This window comes from Talpa occidentalis, unplaced genomic scaffold (assembly GCF_014898055.3).
Source record: "Talpa occidentalis isolate TD23 unplaced genomic scaffold, MPIMG_talOcc4v2.1 talOcc4.10, whole genome shotgun sequence".
In the NCBI taxonomy this organism is placed as follows: Eukaryota; Metazoa; Chordata; class Mammalia; order Eulipotyphla; family Talpidae; genus Talpa; species Talpa occidentalis.
The window spans coordinates 27553958-27572267 of NW_023600993.1; the positions used below are offsets into that span (position 1 = coordinate 27553958).

Genomic DNA, 18310 nt, shown 5'->3' on the forward strand with positions numbered 1-18310 from the left:
CCTCATTTCAGTTGACCCTGGATGAAAGGCTAAGTAATTTTGATGCCACTGCACTGCCAGAGGTCATCACACCCCACCACCAGCAGCTTGTATTCTTGCAGCTGCCAGACAGATGAGAAAGCCAGAACTGCCACCTAGGGGTCCGCTGCTGTAGGACCCTTCTGATACTGATACCGTCACAGCCAGGGTTCCCTATAAAACTGAGCTTGAGGTGAGATGTGCTGTCATTTGCAGTTTTAAAGAGGAATGAGCAAAGGGGTTGGAAGGTGGGAGAGCCAGTATGAGAATGTGTTTTCAAGCTGAATGCCATTAAGTGCACTTGATGGTTTTGTCTTGTGGGACATTTCCTAAGAAGCCCTTTAAACTGGTGGTTCCTGTCTTGCATTGTTTGAAGTGTGCCTTATGTGGCTGGGAGCCCACATGAGGGAGCAGCAAAGACATGAAGAGAAAGAACTGAATTAGCATCCTTGCCATGTGGAAAACACTTAAATCTCTACTTCACTCCAGACCCTAGACAAAATACTTTCCAGCAAAGATCTCGATGTAAAAGAGTAACATAAAAAAGATTTCTTAAAATTGAAGCACAAGCCATAAAAGGTTGATATTTTAAAATTTTAGAAACTAGAACTAATATACAAATTGTAAACTTGGGCATTTTTATAACATAGCGTGGAAAGAATACCCAAATATACAAAGAGCTCCTACAAATCAATAAGAAAAAGACAAAGTATCAATACATGATGGCAAGTTGAAAAAAGGATACAAACGGAAACCTCAATAGCAAAGAAACATGTAGAAAAATGCTCATTATCATTAGTAACAGGAATGAAAATGAAATTCATGGTATGGGATGCTCCACACCTAAGGGGTCTGATTCTGAGGTGAGTTGGAATAATATATTGTGCTGGCCAAAAGGGGACTTACATGTTGTTGTAGGAATGTATACCTATGCAAAGGTTGAAGACATTTCAAATTTAATTGGAAAAGGGGTGGGGTAAGGTTTCATCTGTGTTTTTAATGTTTCATTTCTTAATATGAATGATAGAAATGTAACTTTGGTCATGCTGTAATATATACATATACATTTTTTTCCCAGTGTAATAGTTCACAAAGTAGAAGCAAAAGATGTGTAAATGTATTAAGCTGCTCTTGTTCTGGGGGCAGTGGGCTTTGGCAGCATGTGAGTTTCAGGCCTTGTTCTGGAGGTTCTCCTAAGATAGGGGGTGTCTCATATCCGAGGGAGGGAGAAGAGAAGGCAGGGCTTAACTGGGGCAGGATGGATTGAGTGATGGAGAGATGCCCAGTTACAACCCTGGCGTTCCAGTGCCCATATCACCCCTTGACTGGCCCGTGGGAAGATGTAGCCCAAAGGGATTCATGGGGAAGAAGCCAGAAGATGGCAAATAAGATACAAGGGGTGGGCAGAACTTTGAAGCCAGATGTCCTGGGCTCAAATGTCAACACTGTTCCTGGCTAGGGAGCTTCTCTGAACTTCAATTTCTTGAGCTTAAAACAGATAGTTCTCGTCTTTGCTATTCTTAGAAGCTGGAGTAGGCATATAGCAAATGCTCAGTAAATAGTGACTTATTTTAAACTGGACAAAGAATGGGTGAGATCTAGTTCTACCTTCACGTTCACTTCACTATGTAAACTTCCAAACCCAATCAAAAGTAGGTACAGTAGCTGTTGAGTCCCCACATGGCTATCACCCAGCCCAATAGTACCAACAGGGGCCAAGCTCATTTCATTTATGCCCCAGCCCCCAAACCATGTTAGTGGAAGGAAATCCTGGACCTCACATCCTTTCCCTTTGCACAGATGGTAATCTCCCTGCAGAACATCACCTCGACCAGCCGCTTCCTGCGAGTCCTCCCGCCTTTCACTCCGTACTTCTCTCTGGGATTGGGTGAGCTCAGTCTTGCCCTTGTCTGGGCTGCCTCAAAATGATTGGTTGGGCTTGCTCTGGAATACTGGCCCACTTTGCCCTCAGGTGACCCCCACATCTCTGTCCTGAGCTCCGGCCACATCTGGTCCCTTGGGGCCTCTCACCCTTTGCAGGCAAGCTGCCTGCTCTTCCAGCTCCTTTCTCAGATCCCCTCCCCTCCCCTCCCCTCAGGAGGCCCACCCCCACATTCGTCATGTTATCCCCAGCAGTGGCCTCCCAGCCTTCCTGCTTCCAGCTCACCATGACTTTCTCAAGAATAACTCTGACCATGTCACCCCTGCTCAGAAATCTTGAGGGGTTCTCAGCTGCCCACAAAATCAATTCCAAGCTTCAGGGCCAGGCATGACTCCCCTAACCCCTCTAGGTGGACCATATCATTACCCCGCTGGGCCCTGTTCCCCTAGTGCACCCGGAGGTTCTGCCAGTGACTTGGCCTTGACCCAGACTACTCATAGAGCCGGTCCAGCCAGGCAGGGTCTGCCTGCATCTCCGGCTGCCGCCTGTAGCACTGGAGCCCAAACCTGGTGTCTGGCTACCCCCAGATCCTCACTGGGCACTATTGTTACCCACAGGGATGTTCCCCGGAAAAGGTGGAATGGTGGCTCCTGGAATGATCTGCCAATACACTATTCAGTTTTTTCCCGACTGCCTTGGGGATTTTGATGATTTTATTTTAGTTGAGACTCAGTCGGCTCACACGCTCCTGATTCCCCTGCAGGCCCGGAGGCCTCCCCCGGTGCTGACTCGTAAGTGTGCTCTCTGCCTTCCTGGGCACTCAGGTAGGGTGACAGGTCTCCAAAGGACTACCTGGTCCTAGGGCCTCTTTGTGGAGATCACAGCTTGGTCTTCTTGGGTCCTGAAGAGGGACTGGCTAGCAGCTTCCACACAGTCTTCCACGGTGTCAGGCCCGTGGTCCTACTTCCCAGTGGAGGCTGACTGAATTACACACAGAGAGAGGAGGCCAGCAGCCCAGCTCACCCCCCAGAGCCCAGACTTCGCCAGCCTGTGCCTACCTGAGTGTACCACACGGAGACAAGGAAGTTGCACAGAGTCCTCAGCGCATGTCACCTCTGTGGTTCTGGGGGTGGCACCTTAGGGAAACTGATGTTGTCTGTGCTCCCTCAGTTCCAAGTCTCCCAGCTGGGCACAGATGGAAGCTGGGACTCTGACCACAAACCTGAGGGCCCTGTGGATGGCCCTGGCTGAGGCCCAAGTCCACAGTGGGCATTGACTCTTGCTGCTCTGGCCAGGAATGTGTAAGGTCCCTTGGCACGTGTGAGCAGAGGTCAGGGCATGTGCCCATTCATCTCTGCTGGGGTGCCAGGTTGGGGCCCCCAGGCCCTTCCACAGCTCCTCTGAGCTCTGGACCTCAGGAGGACAGTGACAGCAGGGCCTGTTTGGAGTGTCGGGTTATTTCTCTTGCACATCTTTTCCTGTGGCTGCAGTGTCGCCTGAGCTGAACTGTGGCTACTGCCTCATTGGCGGAATAAAGATAACCAGATTCCTCTGCAGAAATGTGGGCTTCAGTGGCGGCAGGTTCTGCATTATGCCTAAGAAGAGCTGGCCCCCGCACAGCTTCAGGGTGAGTGATCACAGGTTGCTGTCGAGAAAATACAAGTCCTTCAAAGGAAATTACGCCCTGTGAGGGACTTGCCAAAGTGTGCTTGTGATCGGAAACTCAGAGAATAGAATTCTAGAACCTCTCTATCCACTGCCACGGTGCAGGTGAAGATCAGTTTGTGCAGAGACCAGAGCTGCAGTCCCAGCCTGCCATTACTGCCCACGTGGCCCTGGGCCTGTGGTAGCCCCTCTCCTCCTTCAAGGCCCGACTCACATTTGGTCAGCTGGTGAATAGTTATAGAGCAAATGTCAGTATATCACAGGCCCCCCGCCTGGCAGCTCTTGGGTTGAATTTTTGGGCATCTTGACTTGGCACAGTGCGTTAAGAACATTTTTCTGAGCCAACATTTAAAAATAGGATGACTTCACAGAAAAAATCCAGTCTCTGAAAAACTGGACAATGTGGTGCCCTGGCCCAGGATCCACTGCGGCCCAGTTGTCCGGAGTTGGGAAGCTGGGCACATCCTATTGCCCTGCCCCACCCATCCCCAGAGCCCCCCAGCATGCTCATCACATGTGCATGGTTACTCTTTTACACAGAGTGGTTTCTCTGTACCTGTGTCTCTGGGGAACAGGTGATAGTTCCAGAGGACAATGTGTTCCGAGATACATTTCTCATTTCTGTTGCCTGCCAGGTCCTGTGGTTATGGCTTGTGTCCCTGGCATGACAAGTGACTTCTTATGTAGGTATCAGGCCGCAGTGCTGCTAACAAGATGGTGGCTGCCCCCAGGACCCAGGGGTGTCTGGGGGTGGAGGCAGACAAGGAAGCTGGCACCAGTCACATGGAGCTGTGGTGGGAGTCACCCCCTGGGTGAGGCCTTCTCTCACACCTCCAGCCTGTGACTGAAGCTCTCGTCAGGAGTGTTCCTTGTGCATCTGATCAGTAGTCTACTCATCACGGACTCTCTTCTTTAACCTTCAGAACCCCATAGGGTAGCTGGTGAAGGATGAGGAACAATGAGCCTCAGTTTCTTCATCAACAAAGGATGGGTTGATCCTTGAGATTCCCCCAGGCTGTAAATTTGGTGTTTGGAAGAGAGAAGTTTATAATCTGAACCCTGGATTTTACCATTTCTTCCACACTTCTGCTTTTCCTAAAGGCTGTTGCAACCCTTGGCTTTGTTGAACAACCTCCCTTTGGAATCCTGCCTGCTGTGTTCGAGCTGGTGCCGGGGCAGGCCATCTTAGTGGAGGTAGGTTACCAGACCTGGGTGCACGCGTCGTCCTCAGGAGGGATTGTGACTGTTTTCTCAGCAGCCCACATGGTTTCGTCTCCCTTGTGTTTTCACCCTGACATCCACTTCTACCCATCCACTTCTTGGTGGTTTCTGAGTAGGACCAAGTTCCTGCTTTCTGGGAGTGATGCCATTTGACTATCTGTGATTTCTCTCAGCCAGTGCAGAAAGCACCGGCCCTTCCATCACGAACCCCGAGGGCAGCTCATCCGCACTATTGCCTCTTACACTGGGTGACAGTGGCTTTGTTGTCTCTTTCCTGTTTCATCCTCACACAGTAAGCAAAGCCTTTGGCCTTGTTCCAAACCTCTGCAAAAGCTTCCAGTCTAACCCCCTGACTGTGGGCTGCTCCTTTCCTAACTGGCCCCTTTCAGGGTTCCCTTTGGCCCATCACACCACTAGTCCCCAGAAAGCCTATGAGACATGGTGATGTCTTCCTGTGCCTTTTGCTCCAGGCCTTTACCCTCCCTGACTCCTGTCTGCAAGTGTGCCTCTGTGCTGCCTTGTAACTGTGTGGGGCTGCCCAGGCATGTGTGACCTTCCCCACTCGCCATTTCAGGAAAATGCTCTTAGAGTGAAAGCTGTCTGGTTTCTGGGAAGAGGGGGTTTGGCCTGCACCGCGTCATGGGTAGTAGGAGCCAGGAGTCTTAGTTTCTCAGCTGCACACTGCAAACCCCTGAGAAACTCACACTCACTGATGTCTGGGCCCCAGACCTGGGCTTCTGAGTTAGTTGGTTGCGGGTGTGGTCTGGGACCTGAGGACAGGACTTTTCAAGCTCCCCGCGTGGTTTCAGTGTGTAGTGGAACAGTGCCGTAAGCCTCTCTGCCATGCTTGCACAGGAGGGCTGCTTTCCCCCGACATGTTCCTAGTTCACTTGACAGGATCTTGTCCTTGTGCCCTGGGATGTGGCTGTCTTATTCACATCTGTGCTCTCTGATCCCTGAGGAGAACCAGGCTCTTGGGGTGGGTTGGGTCCTCTGGGCATAAGCCAGGTCATGACTTCAACAACTGGAGCTGGTCCACCCCGACCATACCAGGATATTCCCCCTCATCCCATCCATCTGTGATTCCCCAAGGAAAAGAAGAGTCTGTTCCTCACAGACTCCCTAGGCAGGTCAGTTTTTCTTGACATTCCTTGTGTATTTTGTTTATTGGTGGTTTAGAGTCTTGCTTGTTTTAAATTTTTTTCATATTTTGAAGTAATAAATTCACATGATTAAAACTTCAGAAGATGCAAGTGTATCAACAGTGAAATGCTCCCTTTCTGGGCTGCCCCGGTGGCGCAGCGGTTGAGCGCTGGGTTGCGAAGCTGCCCGCAGCCTCTGCAGCGACGGTTCGATCCCCGGCTGCTCCCCGGAGGGTCCCACATGGCGCGCAGACCTCTCCTGCCGCCCGCTGCTCCCCTCAGCAGTGTACTTCGGTCCTTCTGCCTGCTCTGCTCCCCGCTCTGTCTCTGGTGAATTCTCTCACCCTCCTGTGCTTCTGACTGTACCCAGTGCTTGGATACATAAATAAATAAATCTTTAAAAAAAGAGAGAGAGAGAAATGCTCCCTATCACCCAGTTCCTGAGCCACTCAGGAACAGCCATAACCTTTCCAGTTTTCTGAATGCCCTTTTAGTGATAGGTGACCCTAAATCAGCCACTGAATGTGTTTTTCTTTGCTTTGTGTCCATTTTTCCTTCACGCAAAGCATTGCCTCCTCTATATGCTGTTCTGCACCCTGTGTTTTCCAATATATCTTAGAGATGTGTTTTCACAGCTGTGTAATATTTCACTATGTGACTGAACCATAGTTTAGGTCTGCTGTCCTCTGCGGAGGGACATAATCTCTGGCCATCTCTGTTAATAACTTACACATGCATCACCAGTCTAAGTCTTCCCACTGGATACAATCCTTAAATTGGGTTTGTTGTCTCAGAGTTTTAAATACAAATTAAAACTCACTTTCTCAGTGGCACCAGCCACATTTGAAGTCCCAGGGATCTCTGCGCTCATAATTGTGATACATGTCACCAGAATCCCCAACATGTGTATTTATCATTATCCTTCCAACAACAGTGTGAGGGTGCCTGTTTCCTCACACTCTTGCCATTGTAGTGTCTATCAAACTTTAACAACAATAAAACATTATCATGGACATTTTGAATCAGGTACAAAAATGGCATAGTTTGATAATCACTCACGTACTCATTACCAGCTTCAACATTTATCAAATCTTGGCCAACCTTGCTACTTCTGTGCCCTCTGTCTCTTCCAACCAAATCTCACCCTGCTGCTCCGATTATTTTGAAGAAAATCAAGGCGGTATATCATTGCATTTATGGTAGCCAACTCTGTTCTCTACCAGTGTGGGGAACGAAAAACTTTTTCTAGAAGGTGCCCATTTACATGTTGTCATTAGTTTCCATCCTACACTTTCCATGTGCTCACTGCGATACTCTAGGGTGCATCTGAGGTATAAAGTTGGCGAGGTTGCAGGGAGGGGCGAGAAAAGTGAAGAACCAAGGGAGGGGTGTATGTCTGAGAAGAGGAGGGTGGAAACCCCTTCCTGGGAGATAACAGAGCCCCCTTTTCTTCCCCAGGTCTTGTTCCTCCCAACAAACCTAGGAAAGGCAGAGCAGACCTTTGTCATCGTGTGCGACAACTGCCAGGTCAAGGAGGTGGTGACCGTAGGTGGGCTTGTGTGTGCTCCCGGGGTGGAAGCTGTTGCACTAGACTGGCAGAGGCAGAGCCCTCACTCTGTGCCTGCAGCACCAGGCACTGGGGTCTAGTTTTGGGCCACTTGTTCTGGTTAGACTTTGGTGACCCAAGCCAGTGTGGTCTTCCAGACAGCTCTAAGGAGTCTCAGAGTAATAGATGGAAACCTGGAGTGACATCTTTCATTGCTTCACTTTAAAATTCCCTTGATGTCCTTTGGAGAATTACCCGTAACTCACATACAAGAACCAGAAGCATCTATAGGTTTCTGGAGGCTTAGAGGGCATCCTTCTGAATTTCCCCAATAGCTTCTCTATATCCATCCATCCATCCATCCATCCAGTTTCACTTAGCAAGCATTAATTGAGTATCTACTCAGTACTAGGTCCTCAAAATCACCTCCTTTTGGTCTTAAAGACTTGGGGGCATGAGTGAGTGTGCTGGTGGCCCACTGTTCCCCTCTTGTGTACACTCCATGGGTGGTGATAAAGCTTGTTGCCTGTAGATAGTGGCAAGGCCCCTGAGTCCTGATCTCAGCCCTCCTGAAACTTGGCTGCCCTACTTTGTCAGGAATCGGGCAGCTGGTTGCATTGGATCTGGTCTATGTTTCTGGTGAAAAAAGTCAACCGGAGCCAGGGGAGTTCACAGACTTAACAGCCCAGCACTTCATACGCTTTGAGCCTGAAAACCTTCAGTCCACAGCCAGGAAACAGCTGATTATTAGAAATGCTACGTGAGTGACCCCTGGGTAGTACCTCCCCAAACATGCCCTTTCTGCCTCATGTGGACCTGAGTTCGCCAGAGGTTCCTTCCAAGTGCCAGGGAGGAGTCTGGGCACAGAATAGAAGGATCCAGATTTACACCATCCCTCATGGTAGCCATTAGGTCTCATGTGGCTATTTCAATTGAAATCAGATACATACAATTTAAAACTCACTTTCTCAGTGGCACCAGCCACATTTTAAGTCCTCAGTAGCCACGTGGAGCTAGTGGCTCTCCTACTGGACAGAGCAGATGTAGATTTCCATCTCCACAGGAAGTTGTCTCAGACAGTGCTGCTCTGGATTATCCTAAACCATCCTTAGCCAGGAAGTTTTCCAGAGAGGTCCGGCCCTGGCCATGAGGGCAGGTTCAGTTGTGGCCTGTGGGTCCAGTTCTCACTGCCTTTTATTTCTTGACCATCCTGGGCACCGCCATGACCCCAGATGTCCCCAGGCCTTCCCAAGCAGGAGAAGCAGCACTTGTCTGCCATTAGCATTGACCCTTCCACCACCATGGAGTTGTCTCCCGTGGACAGCCGTGGGCATGTTCCTTTGTGGACAGAGCTGTCCTGGGAAACCACAGCTGGAGAGCCTGCGGGCAGGGGTGGGTCGACGTGGCAAACCTTTGAGATCCTCGTGTGGTCAGAGACACTGCAGAGAACTGCTGCTCTCCGGGGGTGGCTCTGCTTCTCCAGCGTAACGGTCACAGCACCAGTCCTCGTGTTTGTCGTTTCCCCCAAATCCATGTGACCGAGGAGGTGGGTCTTAGGAGGGCTCCAGTCTGAACCCCCTGGCCCAGCTTCTCCCAGCCCCACTTTCCTTCAGGCAGGCCAGGCACAGGGCGGGCAGACTGGCCTGGCAGGCCTGGGGCCTGGCCTGGGGTCTGCTGCCCACTGTCAAGGTTGCCCCCACAGGCATGTGGAGCTGGCCTTCCACTGGCAGATCACGAAGCCCAACCTGAAGCCCCTGATGCCCGGAGAAGCCTACAGTGCCGACAGCATCAAGTGCCACCCCGACAGGGAGACCGCCTTCTCCATCACGCCCCAGTGGGGGGTTTTCAACCCCCACACAGACCACGAGTTCACCCTGAGCTTTTCTCCTCATGAGGTTAATGTGGGGCCATCCTGGTAACCCCGTGATGGGGTGCCACCTTTTTACCCTCCATGATGGTTCTTTAGTGACACTGGAAGCCACAGCTGGACCTTTTGAGGTTCTGGGACCCTGCCAAGGCCCGTATTTAACGAAAAGTGGGGCTAGAGGATGGGATTGGGGTGCAGGACAAAGCAACTCATTTTGCCTGGCCCTGACTGCACACATACCTCAACAGCAGTGAGACCCTAGGCTCCTGTCCTGAGCTCTGGGGTCTTCTGTATTTCTACTCTGTCAATGGCATTTCCATCCTCGCCCATCCTGCAGCACCCCCAGAGAGAGGGAGAGGCAGGCTCCCTGGGGGAGGTTAACACAGCTTCCTGCTCCAGCTCAAAGCACCACAGGAAACAGGGAAGTGGGAATGAGAACTGGGCGTGATGGGTGCTCCAGGACCCTGGTCAGCAGGCCTGTCATGTCAGCCAAGCACCCGGGGCCTCAATGTTTATCCGGGGCGCTGTGGTGCTCAGATCCATAGAGGGCGTTGCCCAGGGACAGCATCAGGTCCGGAGAGCCTCCCCCACCTCCCAGGCCCAGCTGCAGTGGGCACTCCAGTCTGGGCAAACACCAGCCCTGAGTCCCACTCCCGGCCTGGCAGCTGCTCCTTTGAAGGCCTTCTGGTGGTGGGGCAGAGGGGCGTGGCAGTCCTGCCATGGCAGGGCAGCCTGGCTGGCACACAGTTTGTTTTCAGGGTACTACTGTGTGTGTCTTGCAGCTGAGAAATTTTCACAGTGTGTTCCAGTTGGTGCTTGAGGAAATCCCAGAGCCCGTGAGGTGAGCCTTGGGTGAGGGGTGGGCAGGGGTTCCTGTTGCCCTCCCCGTGGGGCAGCCAGGAATACAGTGGGTGGTGGTTGGGGAGCCTGCAGGAAACAGGGCTCGTGGGACTGTCATCAAAGCAGAGGCCACCCTGGAACCTGGGAGCTCCAGGTCACTGTCACCACTGGGCAGCCATGTTGGCAGCCCCTGGATGGTGGGAACCAACGGGAAGGTTTCCCCCCCAAGGCAAGCAGCTCTGGCAGCTCTTCTGCCCTGTCGAGGTGGGGCTGCAGTCAGCCTCATGGGGCGACCCCAGGCTGGACGCCACTGTGGTCCTGGAGGCAATGGGTCAGGGCATCAGCTGAGGCCTCAGATTTGGGGGAGCTGTGGCTAGAGGAGCATTTTCTTTTCATGAGAGCAGAGATGGGACAGAGGTGAGGCCCATGCTCCTAGGCTATTTTGGCTCCTTGCTCATGGTGGGTTTGTGTTTAGTTCACAACTGGAAAACCTGGAGGAGCCCTCCTATACGTTGGATGACGTGATTGTCCTGGAAATCGAGGTGAAGGGCTCAGCAGAACCATTCCAGGTTCTCTTAGAACCATATGCCCTCCTCATCCCTGGGGAGAACTACATTGGCATAAATGTGAAGAAAGAGTTTAAGGTGCGTATTTGCCTTCCCCAGGCCAGGCTGGCTGAGGTGCTGCTGAACTTGGGCGTGAGTGTAGGGAGGAGGCGGCTGGAGGCGTGGGTGGTGGCAACCACTACACAGAGGGTGAGCCTGTCCCTAGGCCCCCTGCACCTGTGTGTTCAGCACAGCTGCTGAGCTTGCCAGCCACGTCCGTCTCATCTTCTCAGCTTCCCAGCATCTTCTGGAAGATCAGCTGCAGTACCCATTCCAGCGTTTGTAGGTCCTGGGCAGAATATGGTGCCCACTAACCCCGCTATGTGGTGTTAGGCCTGTTGGACAGCCAGGAATTAGCTGGGAGGGTGTCAGGAGGACCTTTTGTGAGCCCACAGTCCTTTAGTAGGTACAGGTTTGACATGAAGGGCAATACCTGGGGAGCCCGGCTGGGGTGTGTCTTCCAGATGTGGAACAACAGCAAGTCCCCTATCAGATACACGTGGGGGAAGATCAGCGACGTGCACATCATTGAAGTGGAGCCCTGCGTGGGGGCCATAGGTACTTCGGGGACTGCGGGAGGGTCAGGCCAGGGGCTGGCTGGGGACGGAGGCTTCAGTGAAGGGGCCCGCTCAGAGGTTCGTGCTGTCCGTGGACCTGGTCAGCAGAGACCAGGCATCTGGGCCCAGCCCCAGAAGGACCCTGCCCTGGCTTCCTTTCCGCCCCTCTTGCTTTTCCCCCTTTCTCCTAGAACCCAGCGAGGTCGAGTATTTTGTGTTGAGCTTTACCGGGGGTGTCCCTGGGCCGACCAGTCACGACCTGCTGTGTGAAATCAAAGACTCCCCCTTGCCGGTGGTGCTGCACATCGAGGCGGCGTTTAAGGTGCTGGTGGGGCCAGGTGGCCCAGAAAGGGGGCAGGGGTAGGGCAGAGAGCCCATTCCCAAGAGGCCCGTAACAGGTCCCTCTGGCTGTCTCAGGGGCCTGCTCTCATCATCAATGTCTCAGCCCTCCAGTTTGGTTTGCTTCGCCTGGGGCAGAAAGCCACGATCTCCATCCAGATACAGAACATCAGCCAGCTCCCAGCCGTATGGCACATGCAGGAGAGCCCGGATTGCCTGGAAGAAAGGCAGGAGAAAGTAAGTCAGGCTGCTGACCGAGAAAGTAAGCTGGCTGCCATGGGGCACCCTCCCCCAGGAGCTGGTGTGTCTGTGCTGTGTGTGACCTCCTGACACTTGGCCTGGTGCTTTCAAAACCTCGAGGCTGGGAGAAAAGGCTGCCTGGTGACTTTGGCCTGGGAGTGTCCCCAGTTCTCCCTGTTTCTGTAGCAGAACTTAACCCCAAACTGGATTTTCCTGTTTCTTTCTCTCCACCTGAGGCAAAAATAGGACATAGTTTTCTCCCTCAGTCAGAGCAGGTGGGAGTCAGGAAGAAAATGAGCAGCTGAGCTGGGCCGGGAGCTTCCAGGGCTGGTCCCAGGGGTTCTGAACGCCGGGAATTGTGCCTGCAGTTCCAGTATCTGCCACCAGGTGGTGCTCGGCACGGGCTTGTGGCCCAAACTCACAGGCACCAAAAAGAAAATCCAAGATTCACTTCCACTCACTTCTTTTTACTATAAAAGCAGAAAATACCCCCTTGTTGGGCACCCAGTGCCCCAACCTCCTTCCTCTCCTTCCATTCCCCTGACTAGGACCTTCTAAGGAATCCCAGGGAATTGCCAGAGCACAGCCGGAAACTTGCAGACCTCGGCCGGCTTATTTCATAGAGGGACGAGGGCGTCCCCAGGGCCACGCGGCTGGTGGCTGGTGGAATCAGATCAGGTTCCAGTTCTCCAAATGCCAGCCTGTTCCTTTCACCCACTGAGATAACTACACTTTATAATTGAAACAAATGTCAGTTTTTATGTTAAGATGTGTGTCATAATTGAGGCCGGGTAGGAATCCTGTCTTTACAGTTCTTGCATTTTATTCTTTTGAACTCTCAAAATTCATGTTGAGATTTGGGGTTTTAAATTAGATGCTCTCAGGCCGGGGACCCAGAAACCCAGCCTCAGAGTGCAGCTAGAGCCCCAGGGCTCCAAGGGGACACTCAGGAGGAACAAAGACACAGAAAGCAAACGGGCTCTCCTGCCGCTGGGCTTGGGCGCAGGCTCTAGTGCCTGGGCTCTGGGGAGCTCAGAGACACTTCCTGCGAGCTGGGCCTGAAGAGCCTCCTGGACGGCCTGCCCAGGCCTCCCACCTTTGCCAGGGAACTGACTTGGTGGCTTTCCTTCAACACCCGCGGGGTCCTGACCTGCTTCTCCGAGAGTGACCACACCCACCCCTCTGCCCCCGAAGCATGTTCCTCTGCCTCCCCTCCTCTGATCTGCCTCTGGAGATGAGTTTGTTCTCTTAATCCCGAGACACTGACACTGCTCGGCTACGTTCCCCACCTGCAGACGGTCTTTGGAAGGGGCAGCTTTGGGGGGCAACCCTGGTTCCAACGCCAAGTGGCTTCACTCTTCCTTCTGGGTTGATCTTCCCATCAGGTGTCTCCTTTGGACATCGAGCCCTCCAGCGGCCAGATCCACCCTCTGGGGGAGTGCAGGGTGAGCGTCACCCTGGAGGCCTCGTGCTGCCAGCGCCTGCAGACGGTCCTGGAGCTGGAGGTGATGAACGGGCCCTGCAGGTAAGGGGGAGTGGGGCGCACCAGGAGAGCTCACTTACGGGTATTCGGTGTTTGCACCACGTACCTTTCGGAATGTAAAGGTATTGATGATGTTTATTTTGTAAAATTTGGAAATGACAGAAAACCCATGACCTGGAGATACGTCACTAGTAACACGCTGGGGTGGTTCTTCCTAGACTGTGTGCGCTAAAGGAGTGGAGATGAGCGCGACTATTCCCGCTTTATCGTGACCTAGAAACGCGCTGTTTATGCCCAGTGACCCGGCTTCAGCCCTTCTAGATACACTCCCAGGGACATGCACACACTTGCTGGGAGCCCCGTGCTCGCGTGGGCACGCTCGTAGCCGTGAAAACCAGCATCCAGCCCCGGGAGGACGGGCACACGCGGGCTGTGGTCTGTCTGGGGTCTGTTTAAATGAGCAAATACCATTGCATTCTGGGAGGATATTTCCTTTCTCCTGCTTCCCCTCCCTCTTTCTTTACTTCCTTTTTGGGAAGCAAAGACAGAATAGCGTAACTTGCCTCCCACGGACCTACCCATCACCTGCCTTCGGTAATTATCAAATCACTGCAGATATTGTTTCATCCATGTCTCGGTCACATCTCCTCGCCCTTGCCAAATCTTACCGTCTTAGCTGGCCGGTGATGGTGTCTTGTTTCTTAAGCTGGGCAGAGACGTACACTGGTGGCTTTAATTATTATGCTTTAAATTATGTAGATATTTATACTATATAAATAGAAATACATATAAGTATATATATCTGTGTAAATGGAAATATAAATGTGCTTCTGTATTTTGCTTTTCATTATAGAAACATTTAACTGCTCATTTCATTTTTTCTTAAAGATTTATTTAGGCATACAAGAACTGGGGTACAGGCCAGAGGTGGGGGGGTGAGAAGATTCACTGAAAACAGAGTGGGGAGCAGAGCAGGCAGATCTATTGAAAAACACTGCTGAGGGGAGCAGCGGGCGAGACAGGAGGGGTCTGCTGTGCCATGTGGGTCACTTCCCCGGCTGGGGATCAAACTCATGCTGCAGTGGCTGCCGATAGCTTCATAGTGCTGAGGCTTAACCCCTTGCGCCACCAGGGAGGCCCCCTAACTGCTCATTTTAAATCTGTGCAGATACTTTTGCGTTACCCTCTCCAAGGTCTGTGCCATTTTATACTTCTCCCTCCGGTATCCGAGAGTGCCCACAGCCTCCCACCCTCACGGGGACAGATAGTTTATGGCCTTTTGTACTTTGACCATTTGGTGGAGGGAGAGGTCGGTACCACTAGTGTCTCATTAGAATGTGCTCTTCCCCGAGTACCAGATCTCGGAATGATTCTTCCCTCATTGGGCCTACATGGCACCTCCTGGGCCTTAATTATGAAGGTTAAGTCTGTCTGCTCAGGGAAGGTGCCTTTTATTAAGTCCTTGCTGCTTTCCTTCCCATCTCTGGTTTGTCTTCTTCTAGCCAGCAAGTGTGCAGTTGCAGGTGATGAAAACAGAGATGTGATCAGCTTAGGCGAAAGGAGAATCCTTGGCTCACGTGACCGGGCACTCCCTCCCTGCTGAGGGCCGGGGGCCTCTGACCTTGTCCTTTGTCTGGTCTTCTTCTCTCTCCTCCTCCATCCCTTCCCTCTCCCCCGTCACCTTCCCGTCCTTCAGCTCCTGCTTTTCTCTGTGCTGACCTGCATAATGGACCCAGCACTCATGTTGAATAAGAGTAATAAGGGTGGATATCCTTGTCTTGTTCCTCTTCTTGAAAGAAGAGTGCTCAGTTTTTCACCATGAAGTATGATGTGAACTGTAGGCTCTTTGTAGATGTCCTTTATCAGGTTGAGGAAGTTCCCTCTACTTTGCTTTTTTTTTTTAAGATTGATTTATTTATGCATACAAGAACTGGGGTACAGGCCAGAGGTGCTGGGGTGAGAGGATTCACCAGAGACAGAGTGGGGAGCAGAATAGGCAGACTGACTGAAATATACTGCTGAGGGGAGCAGTGGGTGAGACAGGAGAGGTCTGCTTCGCCAAGTGGGTTTCTCTCTGGCCAGCCGGGGATCGAACTTGTGCTGCAGAGGCTGTGGATTGCTTCATAGTGCAGTGCTTAACCCCTTGCAGCAACAGGGAGGCCCTGCTTTTTGTTTTTTCTTAAGGAGTTGTTAGAGTGTGTTGAATCTTTTCTTGCATCTATTAAAATGATCGTGTCATTTTTGTCCCTTTTTTTATATTTTTTCCTTTTTTTTTTAGAGAGATAAAAATTTTTTTAATTTTTTTAAAAGATTTATTTATTTATTTATTTATACAAGCACTGGGTACAGTCAGAAGCGCGGGAGGGTGAGAGAATTCACCAGAGCCAGAGCGGGGAGCAGAGCAGGCAGAAGGACCGAAGTACACTGCTGAGGGGAGCAGCAGGCGGCAGGAGAGGTCTGCGCGCCATGTGGGACCCTCCTCCGGTGGCCGGGGATCGAACCGGCGCTGCAGAGGCTGTGGGCAGCTTGGCAACCCAGCGCTCAACCGCTGCGCCCCCCCCCAGGCCCCCCTTTTTTTATATTAATGCAAATTGTTGCTTTTGCCCTCATAGCATGGAAATAGCTGAACCAACTGAAAGACAATAGCTTTTCTTAGTTGCACCACCCTCCCCAGAAACTGAATTCATAGGCAAATACAGAGAATACAGACCAGTTTACCCACAGCAGAAGCTTGAGCAGGAGCTCAGCAGATTGCTGGAGGTTGTGTGGTCTATCTTGAGAGTTGAAAACTCTGGTTATTTGCCAGATTCTCATTGGGAAACTGGAGAAAAATTCTGTAGTTTGGTGTGGGAGCGAGGGAGCACGTTGCCATTCTAAAATATCCTCAGAGGAAAAGCAATCACTTTGTAATGAGCCCAGAGTATTCTCTACAGGCCAGTCCTACCCAGGGAGCGAAAGGATTTCACCAGAGCTTTATGTGACATGGGGGAAGGAAAATGACCCAACCCCTGCATCCTTCTAGCCTTCCTGTGTCATCTATGAGGGGGCGACACTTAGACACATGGGTGAAGGTCACAGCCCAGGGGCAAAGGCCACTAGAAGACTGAGACCTGTCAGGATGGTAGCACACTTCCTTCCCCTGGAGCGCACCACCCCGGGGCCAGGGCCGTGTGTGTAACAGGGCTGCAGCTGAGAGAACCAAGAAGACAAAAACAAAGACACCAGAGGAAACCTCAGCCTCAGACACCTACAGCGACAGCAAACAGTAACTACAGCCCAACTCCCAGCCAGGTAAACAGACAACCTGGCACTGGAGCTCTGTCTGTATCAGCTCCAGTTTCCCCGTGTTACATCTGCTTTCAGCAAAAAAAAAAAAAAAAAAAAAAAAAAAAATGCTGTGGCATGATACAAGGCAGTAGAGAACACATGCTGGGGAGAGAACGACTCAGATCCAGGCTTGGGTATGTCAAAGGCTTGGGAATTAGCAAACCAAAATTCTCCTTCTCTAGAATATTTTTTTCAAGAATGTTCTATGAATGGGGTCATACAGGATATAATGAGATTCCTCCCCTCCCTTTTTTTAAACTCTGCATAATTCCCTTGAGAGCGCTCCAAGTTGCACTAGTCCACTCCTGCTGCGAGGAATTCTGTAGTGTGAGTATGTCTGTTAAAGCATCCGCCAAAGGAAGGATAACTGGGCTGTTTCCAGGTTTGGGATGTTAAAATAAACCTGCCATTTGTATATCGGGTTTTCTGTGGACAAGGGTGAATATTCAGGAGTAGGACTGTTGGGTTACACGATCAGTGCATGTTTGTTTTTTAAAGATTTATTTATGCATACAACAGCTGGGGTACAGGCCAGAGGTACAGGGGGTGAGAGGATTCACCAGAGACAGAGTGGGGAGCAGAACAGGCAGACGGACTGAAGCACACTGCTGAGGGGAGCAGTGGGCGAGTCAGGAGAGGTCTGCTGCACCATGTGGGTTGCTCCCTGGCTGGGGATTGAACTCCTGCTGCAGTGTCTGCGGACAGCTTCATAGGTTGCGTCTTAACCCCTTGCGCCACCAGGGAGGCCCTATTCTCAAGTTTTAAGAGTTCTTTATGCAGTCTAGAAACCAGCCCTTTGTCCTGTATATGGTTTAATATTTTTCCCAGTCAGTAATTTTGTCTTTTGAAAGAAAAAGCCTCTTTCACAGAACAAAAGCTTTTCATTTTGTTGAGGTCCAGCTCATAGAATTTTCCCTCTCATGAATTGTGCTTTTGGGGCCTAAAGATTTTCTCCTATCACTTTCTAAAAGTTTCATAGTTTTACACTCAAATTTACAGTATCTTTTTTTATAGAGGCATGTTTTATTTATTTGCTTGCTTGTTTGTTTTTTGTTTATACAAGCACTGGGTACAGTCAGAAGCGCGGGAGGGTGAGAGAATTCACCAGAGCCAGAGCGGAGAGCAGAGCAGGCAGAAGGACCGAAGTACACTGCTGAGGGGAGCAGCGGGCGGCAGGAGAGGTCTGTGGCCATGCGGGACCCTCCTGCGGTGGCCGGGGAGCAGCCGGGGATCGAACCGGCGCCGCAGAGGCCGCGGGCTGCCTCGCAACCCAGCGCTCAACCGCTGCGCCACCGGGGAGGCCCTACAATATCTTTTGAGTTAATTTTCATTTAAGTCTGAGGTGTAGACAGAAATTTTATTTTTGCCTGTAGATATTCTAATTCCTCCAGCATCATTAATTGAAAGATTATCCTTCCCCCATTGAATTGTTTTCTGCAATGGGGTGAATGGTTTAAATATACTGTTGTTCGCCCATATCATGGAATATTGCTCAGCAATAAAAAGAACAAATAATCGATACACTCAAATACACTCAGCATGGGTGGCTTTCCAAGGAATTATTCTTGGCAAAAAAAA

General features: G+C 51.3%; 1 protein-coding gene across 1 annotated transcript in view; it reads left to right on the forward strand.

Moving 5' to 3' along the window:
- DLEC1 (DLEC1 cilia and flagella associated protein) overlaps positions 1-18310 on the forward strand; it is a 45934-nt gene that overhangs the window by 16516 nt on the left and 11108 nt on the right. Inside the window, exons 7-19 of the mRNA XM_037501558.1 lie at positions 1819-1906; positions 2518-2691; positions 3391-3527; positions 4667-4759; positions 7387-7477; positions 8072-8234; positions 9177-9369; positions 10124-10182; positions 10657-10825; positions 11251-11344; positions 11535-11665; positions 11761-11919; positions 13308-13447. Coding sequence (XP_037357455.1) covers positions 1819-1906; positions 2518-2691; positions 3391-3527; positions 4667-4759; positions 7387-7477; positions 8072-8234; positions 9177-9369; positions 10124-10182; positions 10657-10825; positions 11251-11344; positions 11535-11665; positions 11761-11919; positions 13308-13447 — 1691 coding nt within the window. The remainder of the gene's footprint in view (positions 1-1818; positions 1907-2517; positions 2692-3390; positions 3528-4666; positions 4760-7386; positions 7478-8071; positions 8235-9176; positions 9370-10123; positions 10183-10656; positions 10826-11250; positions 11345-11534; positions 11666-11760; positions 11920-13307; positions 13448-18310) is intronic.